The following is a 25,538-nucleotide window of genomic DNA, read 5'->3' as shown; positions in this document are numbered from 1 at the left end:
AGGCTGACACCTCAGGCAAAATTCCCCTCTAGCTTAGTCTGTTCAACTACTATTAATACAGCCACTATTTCTTCCTCTATACCAGTGGTCTCAAACTCAAACCCTTTGAAGGGCCACATTTTGGATTTATAGGTACTTGGAGGACCTCAGAAAAAGTAGCTAATGTCTTATTAAAGAAATGACGATTTTGCATGAGGTAAAACTCTTTATAGTTTATAAATCTTTCCTTTTGGCTAAGTCTTAATAATAATATTGCCATTTATAGCTAAAGAGACACTTGATCAAGAAACTGTTTTATTTTACTTTTGTGATTATGATAAACATACTGAGGGCCTCAAAATAGTACCTGGCGGGCCACATGTGGTCCCAGGGCCGCGGGTTTGAGACCATTGCTCTATACCAATAATATTTCTCCACCAGTGTCAGCTCCCTCAGCAGCATCCTATCTTATCCTAAACCAGGGGTGTCAAAGTCCCTCCTCGAGGGCCGCAATCCAGTCAGGTTTTCAGGATTTCCCCAATGAATTTGCATGAGATCTATTAGCATACAATGAAAGTAGTGCATGCAAATAGATCTCATGCATATTCATTGGGGAAAATCCTGAAAATCCGACTGGATTGTGGCCCTCGAGGAGGGAATTTGACACCCCTGTCCTAAACTATCTCCTAACTGACACACCCAGGTAACAGCTGCCACCAGAATGTTTACCCTGGTTACCAGGGCAACCAGCAGGCACATGAATGCCTGTGCAATATATGTCTCTCAGAATTCTGCAGCAATTAATCTCTTCATGAGACCAGAGTCCTCTCAGCCTCAGAAAAATATTTTTAACCTACAGGGGTTACATAATGATGTTTTAATCTCAGGTTGGATTTGGTCTGTGCTTTTATTTTTATGGTTATGTGTTTTATGTTGCATATGTGAATTTATAAACCACTCAGATTTGTAGATGTGTGGTACAGAAGAAATTTTTAAATAAATTAAAAAAAAAAATACTTTATTCCTGATTTAATCCAGCCATTAAAGTAACTGTTCTCATCCAGGGAGTACATGTGTGGCTCCTCTGCCTAAAATCTCACTAAACATGGACCCCCATTCTGACTACTACTGTAGATGTTGCAAATGAGCTAACAGTAAAGACTCCCTGTTCCAGGGACAGTGAATGTATCCTGTTAGTCTATTGTACATGCTAAGTTCATAATATTATCAGTAACACATTATTCATTTTATGAGAACATGAATGCTTTTAAAATTAAAGATTTCAATGGAAGGCTTAATCCATCTTGTTTGGACAGGGTTGAAACTTTTAAGTGTCTTTAGTGGATTCAACTAACAGGGTACTCCTAAATTGTGCACATTCATAACTTATTTGAGCTCAGTTAAGACAAAGACATGATCAAATTCCAGATCTTTGTAAATAAGCTACAGAATAATACATTAATATCTAGCTGGATTCCCTTGTCCTATAAATAAATAATGAATTACTTACCCTTGGTATTCTATGTACTTGTAAATCATGCCTGCAATCAATATAGCCACCAGTGCGTAATACCATGAAGAAATGAACATCAGCGCAAGACAAATGCTCATGCCTAAGAATGAGAGAGCCCTAAGGAAAAACACAGAGAGATATCTCAAATTGAAAGGATTAAAAAGAATCAGAGAGTGGTCATAAATTTAGGCCTCCTTTTACGAAACTGCAATAGCAGTTTCTAGTGCGGGGAGCCGCGCTGAATGGCCCACACTGCTCCCGATGCTCATTGAGTTCCTATGAGCGTCGGGAGCAGTGAGGGCCATTATGCGTGGCTCTCTGCTCTAGAAACTGCTATAGCAGTTTCGTAAAAAGGGGATTAGTAAGTATAAATCTTACATTTTATAATTAGCATCCATTTCCACCTTTAACTGGACAGGTCTTGTTCTCTCCTCCTAGCAGGAAGAAAAAGGGGAGCAAAAACCATGTTTTCCTGCTTGACCTGTGAGGATGCTAACATGAAAAATGGGGATACTATGGTTCACTGAAGGCTGCCACTTGAAGGAGGACTCAGAATGATCAGTGCCAGTCCTGCTTCTCTTCTGCCTATTTGCCACCCATGGAAAGTGTCATTTCTTTTACAGAATGTTGTTGTTTAACCATTTTTAATACCAAAGGGGGATTGTTTGGATCATAATTGCTATAGATTTGTTTCTATTTTACCATGTTTAACTAAGCTGACTGGATATTGAGGTTGATGTTCTGTTTCATGAGCATAAGTATGGATTTTGTGACTTTTGTAGTGCTGAAACATTATTGGTCAACATGATAGATCACTAGGTTTGTACCCCTGGAAGTTATATGGCTGTAGTGGCAGTATTTTTAGGTATTTCTGTTGCCTTTGACAGCATACGACATGATGCCATGTTCCAGCATTTGGAGAATTCAGGGATTATAGCTACTGTTCCGACGTGATCTGGCCTATATCTGAATGGGAGAACACAAACTGTACAACATGGTACAGATAACTAGATGATTTGATGTAACTCAAGGGGTCCTTCGGGGTTGTTTTTTTTTCCATATAATTTAATTTATACTTGCGGCCACTTTCTGTTGTACTTGCTAATTTTGGTGCATCATTTAGATCAGTATTTCTCAAACCTGTCCTGGGGTCCATCAGCTAGTCTGGTTTTCAACATATCCCTAATCAATGAGAGAGATTTACCTATAATGAAGGGAATAGTCGAGCAAATATCTTTTATGCATATCAGTTAGGGATATCTTTTTTTTAAAAAAAAATCTTTATTCATTTTCATATCTTACATCAAGTGCAAAATAATTATCACAAAAACTTTTAACAAATCACTTGACAATCTTACTTATAATCCTTAAAGTATAAAAGAAGTTAGGGATATCTTGAAAAAGGACTAGCTGATGGGCTCCCAGGACAGGTTTGAGAACCATTTATTTAGGGCATATGGTGATGATGTCATGATTTATCATCTTTGTAAGGATAATATACATAACACCTTGTCTGAATTAGGAGAAGTACTAACTAAGGCCTCTATCTAGTTGTCATCTAACATAGTAACATAGTAACATAGTAGATGAAGGCAGATAAAGACCCGAATGGTCCATCCAGTCTGCCCAACCTGATTCAATTAAAATTTTTTTTTTTTTTTTCTTCTTAGCTATTTCTGGGCGAGAATCCAAAGCTTTACCCGGTACTGTGCTTGGGTTCCAACTGCCGAAATCTCTGTTAAGACTTACTCCAGCCCATCTACACCCTCCCAGCCATTGAAGCCCTCCCCTGCCCATCCTCCTCCAAATGGATTGATGATTAACTATGACAACCCAGATAGCATTGTTTTCTAAACATGTTGCTACAGATATTTTCCTGACAGAAGACAGTTCTATACCTATTATACCTGAGGTATAATAAGTTGGGTCTGCTACTAGATGCTGAGTTGACTTTTAGACCACAAATCAGTCCACTTTAAAAAAAAGTTATTTTATTAACTGCTTAATATGGATGCTGTGTACCTATCTGTCCATGAATATACTCTTTACATTTTATCTTCCTAGGATTGTGAGAGCACCCTATTTTCAGGTCTCCATAACTGTTCCAGCAAAGTGATTTAAAACATTCAGAATTCTGCAACTCATTTATTAACTGGTACTAATTAAGCAAATATGTAATTCCTATGTTGACCCAATTGTACTGGTTACTGATTGGAACCAGAATACAATTTAAGATTCATCTTTGTGTGTACAAGCTCCTGAAGTTGAATTTCCCTTTACCCTTGACAATGCCTCTGAAGGATCATTGTTCCATTAGATCTTTGCATTCACAAAGACGGGCCTGCTAAAAATTACATTCTTGAAATCTGCTAAATGCTTAGATTTTCAAACTGATGGTATAGAAATACCAATACAGGAAAGGAAATTTTTGAAGCCCTAGGATTATGCATAATGGAGTCCGTTTATTTATTTGTTATATTTATATAACACCTACCCAAAAAGCTCCAAGCCAAAAAGTTTAAATATCAAATTGGCCAGCCTGATAGAATTATAAAGGGATCAGACAATACTGTTACAAAGATTTCTTACCAATGGTAGAATTTAAATCGTGGTCGCCAGTTTGGAGTTCTTAGGAGTGTCTGCACTGCACAGGCCAAATTCACAAATAAGTAGCACATTAAGAAAAACCTGTAAAATGAACAAGTTTAGCACATTTTCACAGAAATCTATACTCTGAAAAACCCACTTATTCTCTTGAAATCTAATTGTCATGTGCCATTTAGCTGACAGGATGAGTGGCCCGAACTAGAATGGCCAGCCAAGCTTCTCTACATCCATCATTAGACTGAACAAAATTGATTTCTTCTCATGATCTCTTTTCTAACTATTTTTTTGGGGCACTTAGGGCTCCTTTTACTAAGGTGCGCTAGCGGTTTTAGCACACGCTTATCACATGCTATAATATCGCATGTGCAAAACGCTAATGCCTCCATAGAGCTTGCGTTAGTATTTTTCGCGCATGGTTAGCGTGCGCTAAAAACGCTAGCACACCTTAGTAAAAGGAGCCCTTAGTTACATTTTCTTAGTGTAGACTGAGAAATCAAAATGTGGGCTGAGGAGACTCCTGGAAGTTTCCCAGGAGACCCTTAAGTTCTTTTACAAAACAAAAGCATGTTACTGAATGGAACAAAACTGGTGCAAGCCCCTTTGATGGGAAGCCAGTAAGAGAAATCACAAATTAGCACACTCTTAGTTAAATAAGATGGTCGAGAATCCTCATTTTAAAATTAGTAGTGGTTTTAATTTCAGGGCTTATTCCATGCCAAAAACTGTTTTGGGTAAATTAGTTGTAAGCAATAACATAACAATTTTCAAAACATTTACGTGGTTAAATAATGATTTATACATGCAAATTGACCGTCTAAAAATTGCATTTCCTCATTTTTGTAGAAAATCACATATACTCTTAGCAGTAAATGTACTTTAAACTATATATAGAAAAGATGTTACCAGGCGCATTTTGGATGGGATTAAAACAAAAAACACGATTACATTTTCAGATCTGTATGTAATTCCATCCGATATTCAAAGTGATTTAAGCGGGCAGGAGACATTCTGCCCACTTAAATCACCTGTGACCACCTGCTGACTATTTTCTCTGACTGCTCATGTTAAAAGTAGATCATGGGTGGTGTTGGGGAGGAGCTTGAGGTTATGTGGATGCCAGCAATATTCAGTGCCAGGACCTGCACAGCTAACCTGGCCAAGTTAGGACAGCTAAAAGCTAAATAGGCCAGTTAGCCTTGCAGATTCAAGCACTAAACATTGGCTGGGACCTGAATAAAATAATTAATTTATTTATTTTTTTTAATTCATATACTGTCTATATCTGGATGGTTTCCATAAAAAACATACATAACATAAAATCAACATTACAAAAAGCTGAGTCTTCAGGACATTTCGGGCTAGATTCTGCATAGGATGCCCGGTCTCAGCAACCGCCTAAGTGGCTTTTGAGACTAACACATGGGCATCCTATATGGAATCACATCTTTCCAGATGGACTAGACGCCTAACCGATTCCCTAACTGGTGTCCATGTCACAGGCGCCAGTTAAAGAATCGCTGATGAGCTGTTTAGCAGCCGCAGCAGGAAACCTGTCCCATGGGAGGGACATACTGCAGACATTCGGGGGTGGGGGGCTTCGGGGGTTCCGGCAGGAGGGAGTGGGCATTCCTTCTGCCGGTCGACTTCACAGGGGTATGGGTTCCCTGTTGCAGCTGCTAAATTGATCACGGGAGGGAGATTCCCTTGCTGTGTTCAGCTCAGTGGCTGCGTCTATTTAAAATGTAGACCAACATTTTTCTGGCCTACATTTCAGGCACCTATTGCAGCCCTAGGGAGAAACCTAGAGCCACCTAAGCTCACCTAAGGCCACTTCTGGGTAAAACCACACCCACGCCTAGCCTTGGGCAAGCTTAAGCGGCTTTACGTGCCTCCCTAGGCTCACGATAATGCCTGCTATGTAGGTAGACTGCCTTGGGGTGGTTTGTTTGTTTTTTTAACATGTCCCACGATTGGCTGGTTATACAGCAGTAGGACACCTACCGCCGCCTACAATTGGGACACCATTTATAGAATTTGCCCCTTCTTGCCCACTTCCATCTATTGTCTGTCCAAAAAGAAATCTTTCCTTACATGAAAGCAGATACAAATAGCTTAATATTTTGTATTTTCCTATGATCCCCTCTCTTACTCCCCAACAAGATCCATAGCCCCCCCTCAACCCTCTGAGGTGGTGCATAGCCTCCTATTACAATCCCCCCCAGGTCCATACGCCTCCCATACCCCACCCCCACCTACCAGTCAGGTAACCTCCTTGGTAGTCCAGTGTGACAACAGGGACAGGAACGAAGCTCACTCACTCTTGGCCCCTAGCAGCTGCCTTCACTAAATGACTGTCACAACTTCCAGAGGCAACCTCATGGTACTTCAGTAATACCATGAGACTACTTTTAGAGGTCATGACAGCCTTTTTGTTTGCCACACTGGACCATCAAGGAGGTTAGATAGGTCCCAAAGGGTCCTATTCTGACTGGTAAAAGGGTGTGTGGACCTGGGGGTTAGGTGGGCCTATGGACTTTTAAAAATGTTTAAATAAAGTAAGATCTTTATTTCCTTACATAGATAGAATGGGGGCCACCATGTCTAGGGAAGCAATTAGGATGCCAAGTTCAGCTATTAATGCCGTTAGGAGAAGAGCCCATGTTGGTTCCCCATTTGCCTTGCTATGTCCAAAAACCTAAATAAAGAAAAGATTATCAGACAGATATAACTGAATCAGTGCTGGCTCTTTTGGCTAATATGTACTGATTTTTTTTCCAAATAAAATGCACAGCTTCATGAAAATAAGGAATTCATATTATATGCTTATTTAAATTAAGCTAATGACTGCAATTTCATTCATTATTTTCCCAAGTGTTTCTATCATACACTGATTTATGGACAGTGGTATGGTTTAGTCAGCAAAACAAAGAATTAAAAAGTCATAAAGAACCTCATGATGCCTATATATGATTACCCAGGTTCCAAATGGGATAACAAACCCAATCCACCCATTAGGTTAAATACCACTGAGGCAATCAAAAATAATTGTATATTAAAGACCATCAGCAGAAAGTTAAGTCTGAACTTTTCTGCTGATAGTCCTATTTAATACATAAGATAGTTAAAATTTCATTGTCATATCAGAACTGAATCCTGGATCAGAAAATTTCATAAATGGAACATAGGCTTCTCTATATCTTTATAAAATAATCATTATTTCAGTCCCCATCTTCAGCCAGTCTTGGTACCCCTGCATTTAATTTCCTCATCTGCTTTTTGTCTCTCATCATTGAGGATATGGTTCATCTGACTTGAGTGACAATGTCTACTGGCTTTACCAATGTTAGTGAGCTTCATCTCCTCCATCAAAGAGACTGTTTCCCAAGTTCAAAGATTTGCATACAGCACTGATAATGTAAAATTAAACCACTAATTCTAAGGAGAGACAAAAGCACTTTGCTCTTTGCCATCCTCTCTTCCACGGGTGCTCAAGACTTTACCATCATACTGTCTCTGTGACACACTCCCAAGCAAAAGCTGTAAGACTCATTGACTTTGCTGGACAACAAATTTCCTCATTTGCCCTCTGTTTACCTCTGTGGGATCAGCTTTTGGCTTACAAGTATGTTTGGCTTACAAGTATGTTTGCCATCCAAAGACTGGGTTGGCTAGAGCCAATCTTGGGAGAATAATTCCAGCCTCTCCCATAAAGCAAGAGTTATTTCCTGGATCAGGATCCAGAATCTGCATCTTGTCAGCCACAGGGACATATATTGCATGTGTGCTCATATTCTCCTAGATGTTAGGGGTTAGAGAACTTTTCCTTGATCATGCCATCTGATACTTCCGTTTTACTTTTTTTTTTTTAATACCAGTCTGTGTACATCTATAACATATATAGGCATTCTGTATTTTTATTGTGCAAGAATAGAGGCCTCTTTTATAAAGCTGTGGTAGTGAGCCCCTATGCGGCAAATAAGGAGCAGCCCATTCAATTCCTATGGACTATGTTGCATTTGCTGTGCCTTGCTACCACGGCTTTGTATAAGGAACCCTACGGGTCTTATTTATTAAGCATTATCCCATAGATAGAAGATAGGAGAAAACCTTTAGTAAATAATTTATTGTCTTTTTCTTTAAAGTACTCCAACAGATTCTTCCTTTGCACAAACCCGTAAGAAAGGAATGATGTTGTCTTTGGCTATTGCTTGCAGTAACCGTGGCGCTCCAGTAAGACTCTGTAATCCTGCTCCACATGTAGAAAAGAATGAACCAATCACAATGACCCAAGGAGAGGGCCAGCAAAGTGTGCCCACCACTAAATTTTTGTTTACAGCATCGCCATACCTGTAATAAAAATATTATTTTTTATGGAATATATAATTTCATAAACCCTATTTAAATCTTATAAGTCTAAAACATTCTTCTATCCAAGGCGATAAAAGGAGAGGCAGGAAGTGTACAAAAGGCAAAAAAAAAAAAAAAAAAGAAGAAATAAGAGCACTATTAAAAATATAAATAAGGTCAAAGCTTATTGAAACAAAAAATGCTCCGGCAACATAAAATATCTGAAATGGCCATGTTTTGCCCTGAGAGCTGCATCTGGGGGTCATTAAACTCATTGGGAAAAAGACATTCTTTTATGTATACAGAATTCACAGAGATACAAATAACTATTGTATATAAGGAGAAGGCAATTTCCCAACTACTAAGTTAATTCATTATTGAATTGGTTATTCCAAGTTTCATTCCTAGCAAATTATTCTGACATTTTTGTTAGGCTATCTAGAAACATTGTCAGTTTTCCATTTAGGTATGTCCTATTACTGAATATCAACATTTGGGATTAGTAAATAGCAAGTGGAAAGGAAATATGTCCCTTAGCCAGCTCATGTGCTATGTCCCCAGCAAGGCAGGCTACCTATATCATAACTGGGGCTTGAGGCATCAAGCAGAGCACCCAAAAAAAGCAGGACCCCCATATCCCAACTGCAGCCCTTATCAGGTCTGATAAATTCAATCTGCTGCAACAGCCCCTCAAATTATAACAGATCACCAGGGTCTCTTGGTGCTGTCTGCTGAGTAAGACAGACCCATACGGCCCAGGTCAAATAATTACTTAAGTACACCACCATAAATATGAGTTACCTTTGTACTATGGAAGACAATGATTCAAAGTGGACTTAGATTAGATGCTATCAAATAAAATTAAGTCAGTATCTGACAGACACCACTGAAGAAGGAGATTACACAGTAACACAGTAAATGATGGCAGATAAAGACCTGCGTGGTCCATTCAGTCTGCCTAACAATATGGCCAAAGCCATGCCTACCACTCTGTGTGGGCCCCAGTCACCCATACTTAAATGCTGGTTGCCAAGTCTCCACCATGCCAACCATATAGGCAGCCAAACATGATGATGATGATGATGTGTTTATAACCAAGTATTGTTGACAGTATTCAACTTACCAGTCAAGATATTGGCCTCTCTCTCCCCCTGAGCTGCACAACACTCTCATTTACAGCAAGTGACTAATTGATCTACAACACTGAAGTTGCCAAAGCTTCAACTATCTTTTACCATTTGTAGGGCACAGGCTGTAGAAGTCGGTCTAACATTGGGCTTAGTTCCCACTACTCTTGCCTAAAATAACACCTCAACCGCCATGCTGTTTTTCTCATCTTTCTATTTAGGCATAAGCAGTGTCAATCCCACACATTTTTGAATTCTCTTGCCATTTTTGACTCTACCACCTCTCCTGGAAGGGCACTCCAGTGGTCTACTACCCTATCTGTGAAAAAAGTATTTCCCATATTACTCCCCTACATCTCTGGAAGATATTTATGTGAATATTAATACCTTTCAAGTAATCAAATGTCTGTATCATATCACCTCTCTCTCTTTTCTCTAGTGTATACAAGTTATACAGTTTGTTCTCATATGTGTCTTATGGTACCAACTCTGTACTATTTTTGCACCCTTCTCTGAACTACCTGAAGTCTTTATGTCTCTGAAGTGATATGGTCTCCAAAACTAGGGCCTCACCGATGACTTGCACAAGGCCATCAAAAACAAAAGAAAATCCAATAAATCTGCAGTAAAATACAATCAGCGAGAAAACAAAAGAGAAACTGCATACAAAAGTACATGATACAGGCTATGTTTATTCAGACAGTTTCTTGTTGCGCACAGAAAAACCACCTTTTACAAACCAAAGGACCCGACACAATTTGTGTTTCAAACAACACGTCTTCTTCAGGGGTCTCTAAGTAGTGATGTTATGAAGAGGGCCGCAACAAATAAACATAAACCTGGTATGAAAAAATCCAAAGGGTCTGTACACAAGAGAAACATGCATTGCATGTACAGACCCTCTCGTGACAGTCCCTGCAGTTTCTCTTTTGTTTTCTCGCTGATTGTACAAGGTCATCAACACTTCCTTTATTCTGCTGGTTACGCCTCTCTCTATGCCTTGTCACATTATTTTGCTGCTTTGAGATCCTCAGACACTATCACCCCAAGGTCTCTCTCCTGATCTATGCATGTCAGTCTCTCACCCGTTAGCACATACTGTTCATTTGGATTTTTACATCCCAAGTGCATCACTTCGTATTAAATTTTAACTGCCATTCAACCATTTTTCTAATTTTCGTAGATCCCCTCTTGTGCTGTCCACTCTCTCAAGGGAGTCTACTGTGATACAAATCTTAATGTCATCTGCAAAGAGATACATTTTTCCTTCTAACCTGTTAGCGATGTCACTCACAAATACTGTATGTTGAATAGAATCAGCCCCAGTACCAAACCTTGAGGCATTCCACTACTTACATTTCTATCCTCTAAGTAGACTCCATTTATCACCACTCTCTGCCATCTTCCAATCAACCAGTTCTCAATCTAGTTCATCACTTTATGTCCCAACTTTAGCCCACTGAATATATTTATGAGCCTTCTATGAGGGACTGTGTCAAAGGTCTTACTGAAATCCAAGTAAACTATATTCAGTACATGTCCACTATCCAGTTTTCTGGTCATCCAGTCAAAGATATCCATTTTCTTTTGGCATGAGTTTCCTATGATGAAACCATGCTACCTTGGATCTTGTGACCCACTGAATTTCAGAAAACTCACTATCTTTTCCTTGAGCAGTGCCTCCATTGCCTTTCCAATCACTGAAGTAAGGCTTACCTACCTATAGCTCCCCACTTCTTCTCTGTCTCGACTTTTATAAAGAAGGACCATATATCTGCTCTTCTCCAATTCCACAGAACCTCCCAATTCTCCAAGGATTTATTAAATAAATCTGAAATTGCTTCCTGGTCCTGCGACAACTTGAATAATGTGGTAGGGAGAACGAGAAGGCACTCTCTAAAGTTGAAAGGGGATAGATTCCGTACAAACGTAAGGAAGTTCTTCTTCACCCAGAGAGTGATAGAAAGCTGGAACGCTCTTCCGGAGGCTGTTATAGGGGAAAACACCCTCCAAGGATTAAAGACAAAGTTAGAACAAGAACTTGCGCTGGTAGGGCTAGTCTCAGTTAGGGTGCTGGTCTTAGACCAGAGGGGCGCCGCGTGAGCGGACTGCTGGGCATGATGGACCACTAGTCTGACCCAGCAGTGGCAATTCTTATGTTCTAAGAATCTAATAAAGAATCTTAATATTTTGACATTACTTACTTATCTCTGAGAACAACACCTTCAATGCAGGCTCCAAACAATATTACCGTGCTGAAGTCTAAATATGTGTGTCAAAGGAAGTACACAGTTTAAAAATATTTCTCTTTGGGGTTTATGTATAAAGTCAAAGTATCTGTTAATGTGGCACTATGTGGGAAATTCATCAAGGGGCGCTAACCGATTTAGTACATGCTAAACGGCAAGATGCTCATTATATTCCTATGGATGTCTAGAGTTTAGCGCGCTCTATTCATTGGCATGCAGTAATACGGTTAAGGCATGCAAAATTGGTTAACGCCCCTTGATAAATTCCCTCCTTAGCAAGCTCTAATAGTTAACGTGTCACCTTAGTAGTTATCAAGTACACATTAGAGAATGACATGGTGGCTGTTACCCGTGACTAGCCTTGGGTAATCTACCAAAACGGTGGGTGTGGGGGGGGGGTGTGGGAAGTCCTCACTGCAGGTACGGGGACAATGCCATCCACCGCCTCATGTAGCAGTGAATGGCCTTGTCCCCGCAGTTAAGGGAAGGAATGCGCACGGTCATCGATCGCGTGCTGCCCCCTTCCTCATTCCTACACACCGGCCAAATCTATCTATCTCCCTCCCTACCCCTTACCTTCACGGCGCATTTTAAGTTTCCAGAGTAACTTGCTCAAGCCACCAGAGCCTGCCTGCTATCACGTGCGTCTGTGGGTGGAAGCTTCTCCTCTGACGCAACTTCCGAAGTAAGGGGGAGAGAGGGAGATGCTCGGACCACGCAAGGGATGCTGAAGGGTAGTGAGGTGGCGAGAGGGAAGGGTGGTGGTGGAAAAGATGCTGAGGGGGTGGAGAGGAACAGACGCTGAAAAGAAATGGGGAACAAAGAGTGGGGAGAAGACGCTGAAGGGAAAAAATGAGGAAGACAGAGTGGGGCGAAGATGCTGAAGGGAAATGGGGAACAGAGAGTGAGGAGAAGACATTGGAAGGGAAGAAAACAGAGATTCCAGACTATGGGGGGGGGGAGCAGAGGGAAGACGATGAGTGCCAGACCAATTGGGGGGTGGGGGTGGAAGGGAGAGGCACAGTAACAGGGCAAATGGAAGATGTAGAGAGAAGACAGACAGTGGATGGAAGGAATTGAATGAGAAGATGAGGAAAGCAGAAACCAGACAACAAAGGTAGAAAAAAAAATTCTATTTATTTATTTTTTTGCTTTGGGATAAAGTAGTATATTAGTTGTGTTGATAAAAATTTATAAAGCCCTGCCAGCTGAACATCTCTTTCTCTAGTTCAGCAGCCAGAACTTTGATTTATAAGGAAGGAAAAGCTAAATATTGCAAGATTGTATGGATGCTGCGGGAACAGGGATGGGGTAGGGACAGTGGTTGCGGGGACGGGGTTGGGACAGTGGTCGTGGGGATGGGGCTGTGATGAGGACAAATTTTTTCCCCGTGTCATTCTCTAGTACACATTTCCACTTTAAATCATAATGCAGATGGGAAGAGGGAATAAGCAGGGAAAGTACCTTACAGCTAAAATAGAAATACGGTAATTACCATGCATTATCTGCACTGTTATCTGCCATTCAATTAACACATTAAAAACCTGAATAACAGAAAGACAGTTGGAAATACTGTTAAACCTTAATGCAGAGATTTTGCAGTTACCAATTTAGACTGTGGTAAATGCAAAACTTTACCACATGCTAATAAATAGGCCACTTTCTGACCAATAGGGGATTTGGATTTAGCTCCCACATTTCTTAGTAGTTCAAGGTGGGTTACATTCAGGTATAGTATTTTTCCTGTCATTGGAGGCTTATATTCTTAGGTTGCACCTGAAGCAATGGAGGATAAAATGACTTGCCCAAGATCACCAGGAGCATGGATTTAGAACCTGGCTTCCACTGCTTTGACCAAAGGAGTTTGCCGCCGATACGCATTGCGCTAACAAGCTACGAACAGTTTCTTGTTAGACGTGATGCTTTTCATTGACAGAAACTCACTACAGCAGTTGTGTGATACCTTTAATTGGATTGCATGACTCCTGACGCAGGCATCAGCGCCTGAACACGACTGCATCAAGTCCTATCCCAATTTGCAGTTGAGTATGTCACTCCATGCCATAGGCTTGTAGCTGCATGACCCATTGCCCTTTCTTCAGTGTGGACTTATTTTATAGCATGAGTTTGGCATCTTTAGCTGATTTTGGTTTTGTCTTCACTATTCTGGTACTTCAGAATACTTCATGAGATGTTCATTTAAACGAAAGGATACAGACTAATGATGTAGTAATAATAGCAAGAATTGTTCCCACTGGAATAGACTTTTGTGCATCTTTGAGATCGCCAGATCTATTTGAACCAGCCATAATACCTGAAACAAATTGTTAAAAATAGTTGACATTTAGTCAGACACAGGAAAAATATCAATCCTGCTTCATTTGTACGAATGCAAATATAAAATATTTGTGTGCGCTAGATGTGAATTTTCAAGCAACATATTCAATATGTATCTGCTGGAAGTGTGCACAATTATCAATCATCCGATAGGTGCTATTTATAGAATTGTGCCAGTAGGGGTTGAAACCATAGGTGCACTCCCATTTATGCCGGGGGTTCTTGTCTTAAATGAGTGTGCCTAAGTCAAATCACACCCAAAATCAATCCCTAACCATGCCTACTTTTTGATAGACGCCCATGTCAAAGTGGTTGGTGTCTAACAAGTTAGGTGCCTACAAGCTAATTAATTAATTGCTTTTAATAGTGCTTTTCAATTAACAGTGTCAAGCCTAATTGAAGAATTAAGTTAGGCACCTAAATCAACTAGGCACACTGATCTAGGCGCTTAATTTCAGGCACCATTTATAGAATCTGGTCCTGAGGGCCGGATTCTCAAAACTCGCTGGTAAAATCTGGAAAGTCGATGTAGTGGCCTTAGTGGGAGCAATTTGTATTTTATGGGTGCACCCCCCATTATCTACCACTGTCTGCCCCCCACCCTGTACAAGACCGGCATTCCCTCCTGCTGCTAGGGTCCCTGACAACCCCTCTGACAGCCTCCCAACAAACTCTCGGCAGCCTCCTGCCCTCCCCACACCTTTAAATTAAAGGATTGCAGAAGGAAGGTCCACTCCTTCACACCACCAGAATTCTCTGCCCCCTGACAATCTCCCAACACCCCCCATACTTTTAAATTGAAGGATGGTAGGTGGGATGCCCAGTCCCTCCTGCTGTTGGGGTCCCCCGCCTCCCATATCTTTAAGACGAAGGCCAACTGGAGGGATACCTACTCCCTCCAGCCGGCAGGCCCGTCTCTTCAAAATGGTAGGCCTTCCCTTTCCCGGGGCATCTTGGGATGCACTGGGGAGAAGTCTATGGCTCTGATTAGCCTAGGCACATGAGCAGGTCATGGGCATGTCTCCTAGTTATAAATTACGCACATCACGTGGTGCACTTAGGTGTGCCAGTTTACAACTGCCATTGACGTGACATAAGAAGGCGCACCTAAACTTTGGCACACTAATGCTGACATGTGTTACTATTCTATTACCAAATCATGGTGCCAAGATGCCATTATAGAATTGTCAATGTGTGCATGGCATTGGAGTACCATAAACTGAGGTGTCAGTTCATGGAATTATCCTGCTGGTGTTTATTTCCAATTCTCATTTATTTTGTAAACCATCTTAAAGTCCTAGGAAAAGCAATATGTTTATGTCCAATAGGTCAAAGTGGTTAAGAAATAAAAACAAATTCAGAAAAAAGAAGCAGAACTCCATATTTAATGATAAGACAGAGACAATCATTCATATATCAAAGGTAATAAACCATAACCATATTCAGTCTTTATTGCCTTCCTTTATTCTCCATCAAGTAGTTACCAGGATATAATTCCACAGACTGAACTTCTCTTAGTGGCCCCTAAGTATGTGTTTTGTTTCACCAAAAAAGAAGCTTAGCTGGGAATAGCACCAGGGATAGAAATTACACATAAATATGACCTCCATAAAACTGCAACTTCCCTGCTGGGAATTCCTATGAGCATCGGAGCTGTTACTGCCGCGGCAGATGCTAAAAATTGCACTAAGGTTTTGCAAAAGCGGAGGGGGAGGTTTAATATTTTTTTTCAGGACCAATGTCATTAAGAGTGTATATTATTAATGGTCAACTGCTCATTTTCATTTGTTAATGACATGCAATGGCATAAGGCATATCATTGAGATTTCCTATGTTGTTGCAAATGATATCCATTTCTACTCTACTCAATGAAAATCTTCATATAGATAATTATTGTATAATTATTTCTTCAAGAAATCCCTTAATAAAGCTTAATACCATGAATACCCCCTTCTTACCATCCCCTCCCTAACCTCAAATCCTACTTATCCCTCTCTTGGAAACCATCTCTGATCTAACGTTGTAACCCTTCTTCCATAACTCTTTTTGTGATCCGCTTTGAACCGAAAGGTAATGGTGGAATAGAAATCTGTTATGTAATGTAATGGTTATTTATACTACTTTCAATCTCTAGGAAACCTTTAGTAAGCTAAACTTGAGCAGAAAAGGAATATCCTAAGGGGGAAGGGGGGTCCATTTACTAAAAGCATGTAGCAACACCATTTTCACGTGCCATCTACTCTAGGGCCCATTTCATGAGACCTGTGATGAACACCACAAAATAATGGCACTGGTGTGCACTGTTAGTAATAGACCCCATTATAATGCCATTCCCACCTGTTACTGAAGGGAAGAAAATGCCAACCAGTACTGTGAAAGTAGTGGTGATGTCTGCAATTACATACAAATGGAGGTTGGTCTTTGACCCAAGAACATCCACTGATGGACGATTAGCTTTTTCCAGTATCTCTCCTTTGTCCATATAACTGCTCCACAGATTATCTTGGAAATAAAGATAACAATGCTACAGTTAGTCAAAATAAAGATTCTCTCAAATGCAACTATCGTTCTTAATTTAACATTATACCCAACTGTACAACTCAATTGTGAACCATACTAAGAGTGCAGCCTAGCAGAAAGGTCATCCTGTAAAGGGAGTTTGGATTTAGCTCATATCTCTTCTAACTGTAGTACAAGATAAGTTAAATTCAAGTATGATAGGCAAGGGTGGCCCTGTAATGAGGGCAACTGAGGCGGCACTCTTGAGGGAGCGGCATCTTGTTGCTGGCCAGCTCTCTCTGCTGTTCCCCTTCCCTGCATCTAATCCTTTCACCCTCTCTCCTTCAGTCAGCATTTTCCCCCCATGTCTACCTTTAGATTTGTCAGTGGCGTTAGTGATTCACAGAGTGGCTCTGCCGACCCCGGTGCTTCTCTGTACTGTGGCCTGCCCCAGCAGAAACAGGAATTTAATCGGATTATGAGTTCCCATACTTAATAGCCCTCAAAAAATGGTTCAGAACATCCTCTCTTTAGTTTTTTTCTGGGAAAACCACATAATTGGATTCCAGTTTGAGCTTAAGCTCAGAAGGAAATGAATTCCAGGCTGATAGTAGAAAGCCTTTTGTAGATCTGTGACTATTTAATATAGTATTTGCCTTTTATCATAAGTCTAACATAGCTGAACCTCAAACCTTGATCTAATGAGCATTTACTACTGAGCATTTGTAATACATAAATATACATATCTTCTCTAGTCAAATTCTCTGCTTAACAGTTTTATTATGATGAGCCAACACTCTAAAGCTTAGGGTGACACCTAATGGTTAGTTATAGAGTAACACTAGAAGAAATGAATTTGCCATTTAACAAGGATGGATGGAAAGAATAAAAATTAAACTCTTACATGCAAGGTTTTTCTAGTTCTATATATCAGTGAAATTAAGCAGTGCCATCTATTCCAACTAATCTTATAAATATATTGTTAAAAAGTATAAAAAAAATTTATATGCTAGCATTCCTTCCATTCTTACCTTTAAAAACATCGCTTGCTGCACCAGGAATCCCTGAAATTTCTGTGACATTGTTAAGTGAAAAATATTCATCACAAGTGTCGGTTGATAGATTTGAAGAGTGACAGAATAGCTTCCAAAGTTTAGTGGCCACTGTGACATTGCCCATAACTGTAGTCTTAGCACAGAGGTCAAATTCATCTCTTGAGAGAGTTCTATTTCCCAGCATGCAAATCCTACAATAACAAGAAAACAGATGCACAAGCCTTTCATATTCCAAATATGTGGCTAGTTATACCATCAGATAGAAGATAAGCAAAGAGATCACCACAAATCAGGGGGAGGGGGGAAGAAGTAGCCTAGTGGTTAGGAATGCTGCCCCAGCTCAATCCCAACCTGCTCCTCATGACTCTGGGCAGGTCATCTAGGGCCAGATTCTTTAAACAGTACAAGTATTGGCACCCAATCACATGTCAGTCACACAATAGCACCATATTTGTAGAATCACAGCTACCTCAAAAATAGGCACCAGAAACACAGGCCAGGTTTTTTAAGGCCTACATTTCTAGCACCTATGTTTAACATGAATCATGTCTATAGAGGTGCCTCAGGACACCTATGGTCATTTCCGATATTTGCCACACCTACTTCAACCTTAAGCGTTCTAAGGCACCCCTGTAAACATAATCAAGGCACCAGTTTTGAAAGCACCTACATTTGTGTTTTTAAATGATTTTTAAAATGGCTTTCCCACTTAAGATAGGCGCCAGTAGGGTGCCTACTGGAACCTAGCTTAATGCACCATTTATAGAATATGGGCCTTAATCTCTCCATTGCCCCAGGTACCACAGTTAGATTGTGAGCCTGTCGGGACAGACAGGGAAAGATACCTTAGAATACCTGATTCAGTGTATTGTAAACTGCTTTGGGTGAATTTTGTCATTAATAGGCAATTAATAAATCCCAATAAATAAATAAAATAACAGAATTCCAAGGTTTTTAATTCTCTAAAAATGAGCATGGTACTGTCCATGTACAAATCCCATGCCCTGATGTCACTGCTGAGTACACTCTTCCTACAGGCTCTCTCTCTCTCTCTTGTTTTTCAGTTTTATGATAATTTCTTATGTGCCTGCATTTCCTTTAATTGGACTAGCCTACTTTATGGAGTAGCAGGCTGAGAATCAGTGAAACCGAGGTTTAAACCCTTCTTACGTTCCTTTAGCATTAAGATGCATCAAGTACAAATTTATAAACTCATCTACTAACGTGAATTAATGCACATTATCTCCCAATTATTCATAATGAGGAAATTCTATTATTGACTACTTCCAATTAGGTGTCTGGAGAGCCCACAGTAAGAACCTATTTTGTAAAGGAATCTGAGGGCTGGATGTTGTGGGTCGCTGTAGTGCTGATAAATTGTCCGATTTGAAAATGGCAGTCAATGTTGATACAATTTTGCATGCCAATGAGTTTTACGGAGGTCCGCCATAATCCCATCTGGTCAGTCATTGGAAAAGCAAGTAACACAAATGTGCTGAGCCGGCAGGGGATGCCCTGAAGCAGCAACATGCCGCTCAGCTGTTTGTGGCAGATGTTTTGAAATTATCTCACTCTAAATTACATTAATGACACATGAATAGGTGGTCTACTACATCCACCAAAAACACGAAATCCAAATTCTCTCACACAAAGGCAAAAAACAAACAAACACATTACTCACGGAAATGTAGGTGGATGAAAAATAGACTTGATGGCCCCAGCGTAGATGGACAATATGGATATTATTACACAGGCTAAGAAGAGAGAAGCAAACTTATTAACATATTTCACACCTACAAATACTACAATTGCCATGAAGGTGAGGAATATGGTCCCATAAACTCGCATGTTGTTGAGAGTAGCACTAGATTCATCATGGATATTTGTGGAATGAAAAATTGCTGCCACTGGAGCAATATAAACCTGAAACAATAAGGAAAGAGAGGGTAGCATCAAGTGGTAAAAAATCTTCTTAAACCAATTCAAACTGTATGTTCAGTTTGCATAATTTTTAAATAACCCCAACAGGTGACTAATACCACAATTGGAATTATTCAGTGTTGGCTTCCAAATGACATCTATTCAACTAGTGAGAAGATCTTTATTCATAAATGTAGTCCCATCAAGGATCCAAGTTTTGGCATAATCAAGATGCCTTCCCCAGGGGACACTCATATAAAACTCACTGAATGTGCTGAGGAGCGGAGCCACGTGTAATAGAAGGCATGTTAGGTGCACACACAGCCTGTGCATGCATGAGCAGAAGCATTCCCTTGATCAGGAATGAGGAGCTGTATGCATATACACATTTTGGAAAGGATGCACATTATTGCACACAACTTGAAAATGTTTGAATGCAGGTTCCTGGGGTAATCTTCAAAGCAGAACTACCTGCAAAATCCCATCCTTTACCTGCAAAATCCTTCCTTTACGGGTGCCTACATTTTAAGTACACTGCTTGTTTTGAATATCATCCTTATGATGTTATGATTACATTATATTAGTGATTTTTATTCCGCCATTACCTTGCGGTTCAAGGCAGATTACAAAAGAGGATTTCTGGACATGTTCAGAGGTGTTACAAAGTAGAGCGGGTTGCTTCAGAGGATTGAAATTTTTCATACAGTGTTAGTTAGTCTTCATGGATTTCTTGAATAGCAGGGTTTTTATTTCTTTTCTGAAAGTTTTGTAGTCTGGGGTCGTGATTAGTAGATTGGAGAGTTGGTGGTCTAGGTTTGCTGCCTTTGTGGCTAGAAGGCCATCGTACAGTTTTTTCCGTTTGATGTCTCTGATTGGAGAGTATGTGAATGGTGTCTGGGTTCTCCTGTGTCTGGTTGTGGTAGTTTGGATTAGGCGGTTGTTCAAGTAGGCTGGGCTGTCAGCATTTATGGATTTAAATAGTAGACAGTAGAATTTAAATAGTATTCTTGCTTGAATTGGGAGCCAGTGTGAGTCGAGGTATGCCTCGGTGATGTGGTCGTGTTTTCTTAGTGAATAGATTACCCTCCAAATAGAATAAAGTATAAATTCTTCTCACCAGTAAAATCTCAATGGCACCAAGTATATACATGGCTCCTGCAAACGTCGTTCCTAAATAAAAACACAAGCCCACAGCTCCACCAAATTCTGGACCAAGGGACCTGGATATCATGAAGTAAGATCCCCCAGCTTAAACAAATGAAGAAACAAAGAACAAGAATAAGCTATGGTAACTTTTTTTTCAAAGAATTAAACAGAATGTATTATAATTTGAAATATTTTTGAACCACCTAAACAGTTAAGATAACAGTGAAAGACCAACAGAAATAATTCTAGATCCTGCCTGCTTAAATCACCTCCGCCCCCATGATATTCAGCAGCACTAAACCGAGCAGTGTCACTGTGCATCGTCTCTACTTAGAGTTACCGGACGGCTTTTCAAAACCCGTCATTTTGTCTGGATTTCGAAAAGCTTCCCGCTTGGGATCTGCGTCGGGAGGGCATCTGCACGTGCGATGTGGTGATGTCACACCTGCACGGATGCCCTCCTGACACGGCTCCGAGCAAAACAGGTTGAGGGGGCGGGGCTGGGACAGAACGGTGCGTGATGTGGGAGAAACAGGGTGCGACTTGGGCAGAACAGGAGCGGGCCGGTTGGAACTGAGTAAAATCGTGAGTAAAATCTGGTCACCCTACCTCGCCTGCCATTTAAAAAAATGGTCAGGTCAGGGGCAGTACAAGGGGCTGAGTTAGGGAGGAACCTGGGGTTTTGCGAGTGCCAACAATATTGAGTGCTGGCACCTGCATAGCTAAGCGGTTGAATTTAGGACAGCTCAAAAGCTGTACTAATTCTGTACAATTAGCTATGCAGGTGCTGGCTGAATAGCAGATGGCAACCACATACATTTTTCTGTCTCTTTGAAAGTCCCTCCTACCACCAAATATTCTCCATCCCCCCAAATCCTCCTTCTTTCCCCCTCCGCTCAGCCTATTGCCATGAAGATGTCCCCCACCCCCAATCACCCCTGATATCTAGGGAGGCTGCTTGGGCCTCCCTGATAGTCTGTGGGGGGTCACTGGGTGCAGGAGTGAGGGCCAGTTACTCCTGCCCTTGTGGCTTCCCTATAAAATGGCTGCAATAACCTCTCATAAGAAGGGGTAAAACCAGCATCATGGCAGCAGACAGGGGGGAGGGGAAGAGGAAGAAGAGATTGTGAGCCTACTGGGACAGATAGGGAAAATGCTTGAAGTACTTGTATGTAAACTGCTTTGGGTGTGGTTATAAAACTACAAAAAGGGGGTATCCAAATCCCTTTCCATAACCTTTTTACTAATCTGTGATAAGCACTAACATGTACTTACCTCAGCTCAAAGAGGGTTACTGCAGCATATGCTGAGGTGTTCCACAGTAAATTTGACAATTTGCACACACACATATATATATATAATAATAATAATAATAACTTTATTTTTATATATCGCCAACAATCTTGCGACTTCTAGACAGTTTACAATAAAGAGAAACTGAACAGACAGCTACTTACAGAGTATGGCAGTGTTCATCTGATAGTAACAGCGTTAACAATAATAACAACAGGTTGTATACTGCAGGACCATGAAGTACCATGTGGTTTACAATGGATTAGAAAATTCCATAAATTGAATGGAGCATTCATTGTTAGTGATTAGGGGTTAGCAGTTTACAAGATCAGATTTGGATGGGATTGCGAAGGGGGCTATTGTTCTTGTTCGTTACCTAGGTATTTCGAGAACAGGAATGTTTTTAGGTGTTTCCTAAATTCTCCATAATTGTTTGTGAGTGTGATTAGTTTTTCTAGGTCTTTGCCCCATAAGGCTGCTTGATACGATAGAAGTTGTTGATGGTATCTCTTATATTTGCATCCTCTAGCCGGTGGGGAGACGAATTTCAGGTGTGCACTTCTTTCATGTCTGTTGGTTGGGAATGAGAAGAGGGCTGTTATGTATTTAGGGGCTAGACCAGATAATACCTTGAAGCATAGACATCCCAGCTTGAACTTCGTACGTGCCTCCATTGGCAGCCAGTGCAGGAGTCGGTAGGAAGGGGTTATGTGATCGGACTTCTTCAGCCCGAAAATCAGCCTGACTGCTGCATTTTGTATCAGTTGTAGTCTCTGCATTTGCTTTCGGGAGATTACCAGATGGGTAATGTTGCAATAATCAAGGTGGCTTAGTATTAGGGATTGTACCAGGATTCTGAATGCTGACGCGTCGAAGTATGCTCTAATGGATCTGAGTTTCCATAGAGTAAAAAACCCTTTTTTGACTAGGGAGTCCACATGGTCTTTCATGGTTAGATCTTGGTCCAGTGTTACCCCCAGAACTTTCATTGTTGGTTGAATGGGGTAGTTGAGATTGTTTATGCTTAGTGATTTTGTCGTGATATGTGTATGTGGCGAGGCTATGAAGAATTTAGTTTTGTCTGAGTTAAGCTTCAGTTTGAATTCTGAGGTCCATTGTGCCATCAGGTTTAGCGCTTCTGTTGCTGTGGGGGTGATTTCGGAGGGAGACGTATTAAACGGGATAATGATTGTGAAGTCATCCGCGTAGCTAAATACTTTTATACCCCTTTGGGCCAGCTGCGTGCCTAGTGAAGATATGTAGACGTTGAAGAGTAGTGGGGATAGTGGGGATCCCTGTGGGACGCCTGATGGGTTTCTCCATGTTTTAGAGAGGTTGCAGTTGAAGCGTACTTGATAGGTCGTAAGGAATCCTCGGAACCAGTCAAGTACCTCGCCTCCGATGCCTATTGCGTCTAAGCATTGTAACAATTTTTTGTGATCCACCAAGTCGAAGTCCGAGCTCATATCGAATTGCATGATTAAGGCATTATGGCCCTTGCTGAGTAAATTGCGTAAGTATTCTAGGATCGCTGCAATCACCGTTTCAGTGCTGAACAGAGGTCTGAAGCCAGATTGGGTTTCATGTAGTAGCGAGAACTGATCAAGGTAGTCCATCAATTGGGTGTGTACTAAACCTTCCATTATTTTTACGAAGAATGGGATGGATGCTACCGGTCTATAATTGGTTACTGATATTAGGGATTGTTTATGGTTTTTCGGAATTGGGGTGATTATAATGTGACCGTTTTTCGTTAGGAATTTTCCGTTTTTGAAATTATTGGTCATATGATGCCACAGTGTTAGTTTAAAGTCTAAAGGGGCTGCTTTCATAATGTTGGGGGGACAGGGATCTAGAATGCAGTTTGATTTGGTATATTTGTTGTAGAGTTTTATGAAGTTATTCCATTCTGGTTCCTGAAAGGAGTTCCAAAACATATCCACTGGTATTTCGTTTTCATGTATGTTGGCTATTTGATGTTTATATATGTTGTTTGTTGGACAATTGTTCCTTAGGCTCACAATTTTTGAGTCAAAGTGTTGTGCTAGATCGTCTGTTGATGGAAGTTTTGTGTCGTGCATGGATTGACTGTGGCGTGTGGTATCAAATAAATTTTTAACCAGGTTAAACAATTCATGAGTGTTGATTCCTTTTGAACTCGTGTCGGATGTATGTATTTTGGATGAGTAGAATGCTTTTCTTTTTTCAGTTGTTTGTAGTCCTTTATGTTTGATCTCCAATTGTTCCGGTCTGATATTTCTCCTGTTTTATTCCAGGTCCTTTCTAGTCGTCTTACTGATTGTTTCATTTTTAATAGTTATATAGCGTGCTAAAAAATAATTTTTATTTTCTGAGGAAATGTTTGGGAGTGGATAATGGCCATGACAGTGCAAATCAGTTTTGCAGTTAGTGCTTGGGACATTGCCGGGCAATAACTGATTCGCACGGAGTTAGAGCGTGAGCCCTTACCAACTACAAAATGGGTGGCATTAAGGGTTCACGTAGTAATATTTTTAATGGCTGTGTGCTAATTGCGCAATTAATGCATGGCCATTAATTCCAGAAGTAAGAAAATTGGCCTATTTCTGGCCACAACATAAGGTGCTTTGGTGCACAGGAAAGATCCACGGTAAGGGTGTGATAAAAGCCCCTTCTGCTGTGGCTTTAGTAAACAGGCCCCTAAATTAAAAAATATATATACACAATTACATTCTTCTATACAGTAAATGAAATTAGAAGGAATTTGATTTTTTTAAAAAAACAAACAAACAACCTCTGGACAATTGAACTTGTTGACTTTGTTTATTTTGTTTTGGGATGGGTGGGCAGACAGGTGGGGGGTGGGTAGGAGGGATGGTCTAGTTTAGTGATTGTATATCTACGGTGTTATTGCTGTTTTTGTTTCTGTTATTGTTTGAAACTTTAATAAAATATATTTAAAAAGCAAAACCTACCTGGAACAACACCATTTGTAGCGATGGCACTCATTGATATGGCCGTTAGCAGTGTCTAAAAACATACAAAGAAGCTTCTCTTTTTATGAAAGAAGTCTATAGAGAAGAGCTACTCTTGAATAAAGAGAATATAATATGCTAGACTATCTACAAAATTTACCATATTGGCCATATTTGAATCCTCCAAACCATTCTACATGCTTCATGTTTAATCAGTTATAAGAAATATGGAAAATTCTTAATTTTGCCTCAATATCTGTTTCTACATAGTTGCTGTAATGAGCAATTTTTGTCTGTGAAAAAAAAAGTACTGTATTCAGATAGCTTAATTACTATTACCAACCTAAAACCTTTGGGACTGACTAATTTCATTCAAATTTGCATATTTTCTATTAGATCTTATCTGTGCAACTACATGTCTCAGTTGGTCTAGATTTTCACTTACTCTATACCAGGGGTGCCTACACTTTTTGCGAGCTATTTTTAAAATGACCATGTCAAAATGTTCTAAC

At 40.4% G+C, this 25,538-nt stretch overlaps 1 protein-coding gene across 1 annotated transcript in view; it reads right to left on the bottom strand.

Annotated features, from left to right (window-relative positions):
- The window catches only part of SLC12A4 (solute carrier family 12 member 4), a 109,020-nt gene that overhangs the window by 37,764 nt on the left and 45,718 nt on the right, over nt 1–25,538 (bottom strand). The window contains exons 5-15 of the mRNA XM_033941941.1: nt 25,027–25,081; nt 20,751–20,881; nt 19,395–19,636; nt 17,690–17,904; nt 16,497–16,661; nt 14,038–14,136; nt 11,778–11,835; nt 8,272–8,446; nt 6,676–6,794; nt 4,082–4,180; nt 1,490–1,609 (exon numbers count right to left, since the gene is read on the bottom strand). Of these exons, the coding sequence (XP_033797832.1) occupies nt 1,490–1,609; nt 4,082–4,180; nt 6,676–6,794; nt 8,272–8,446; nt 11,778–11,835; nt 14,038–14,136; nt 16,497–16,661; nt 17,690–17,904; nt 19,395–19,636; nt 20,751–20,881; nt 25,027–25,081 (1,478 nt within the window). The remainder of the gene's footprint in view (nt 1–1,489; nt 1,610–4,081; nt 4,181–6,675; nt 6,795–8,271; nt 8,447–11,777; nt 11,836–14,037; nt 14,137–16,496; nt 16,662–17,689; nt 17,905–19,394; nt 19,637–20,750; nt 20,882–25,026; nt 25,082–25,538) is intronic.

Source organism: Geotrypetes seraphini, chromosome 4 (genome assembly GCF_902459505.1).
Source record: "Geotrypetes seraphini chromosome 4, aGeoSer1.1, whole genome shotgun sequence".
Taxonomy (NCBI): domain Eukaryota; kingdom Metazoa; phylum Chordata; class Amphibia; order Gymnophiona; family Dermophiidae; genus Geotrypetes; species Geotrypetes seraphini.
This window is presented reverse-complemented; position numbering and strand designations above follow the sequence as displayed.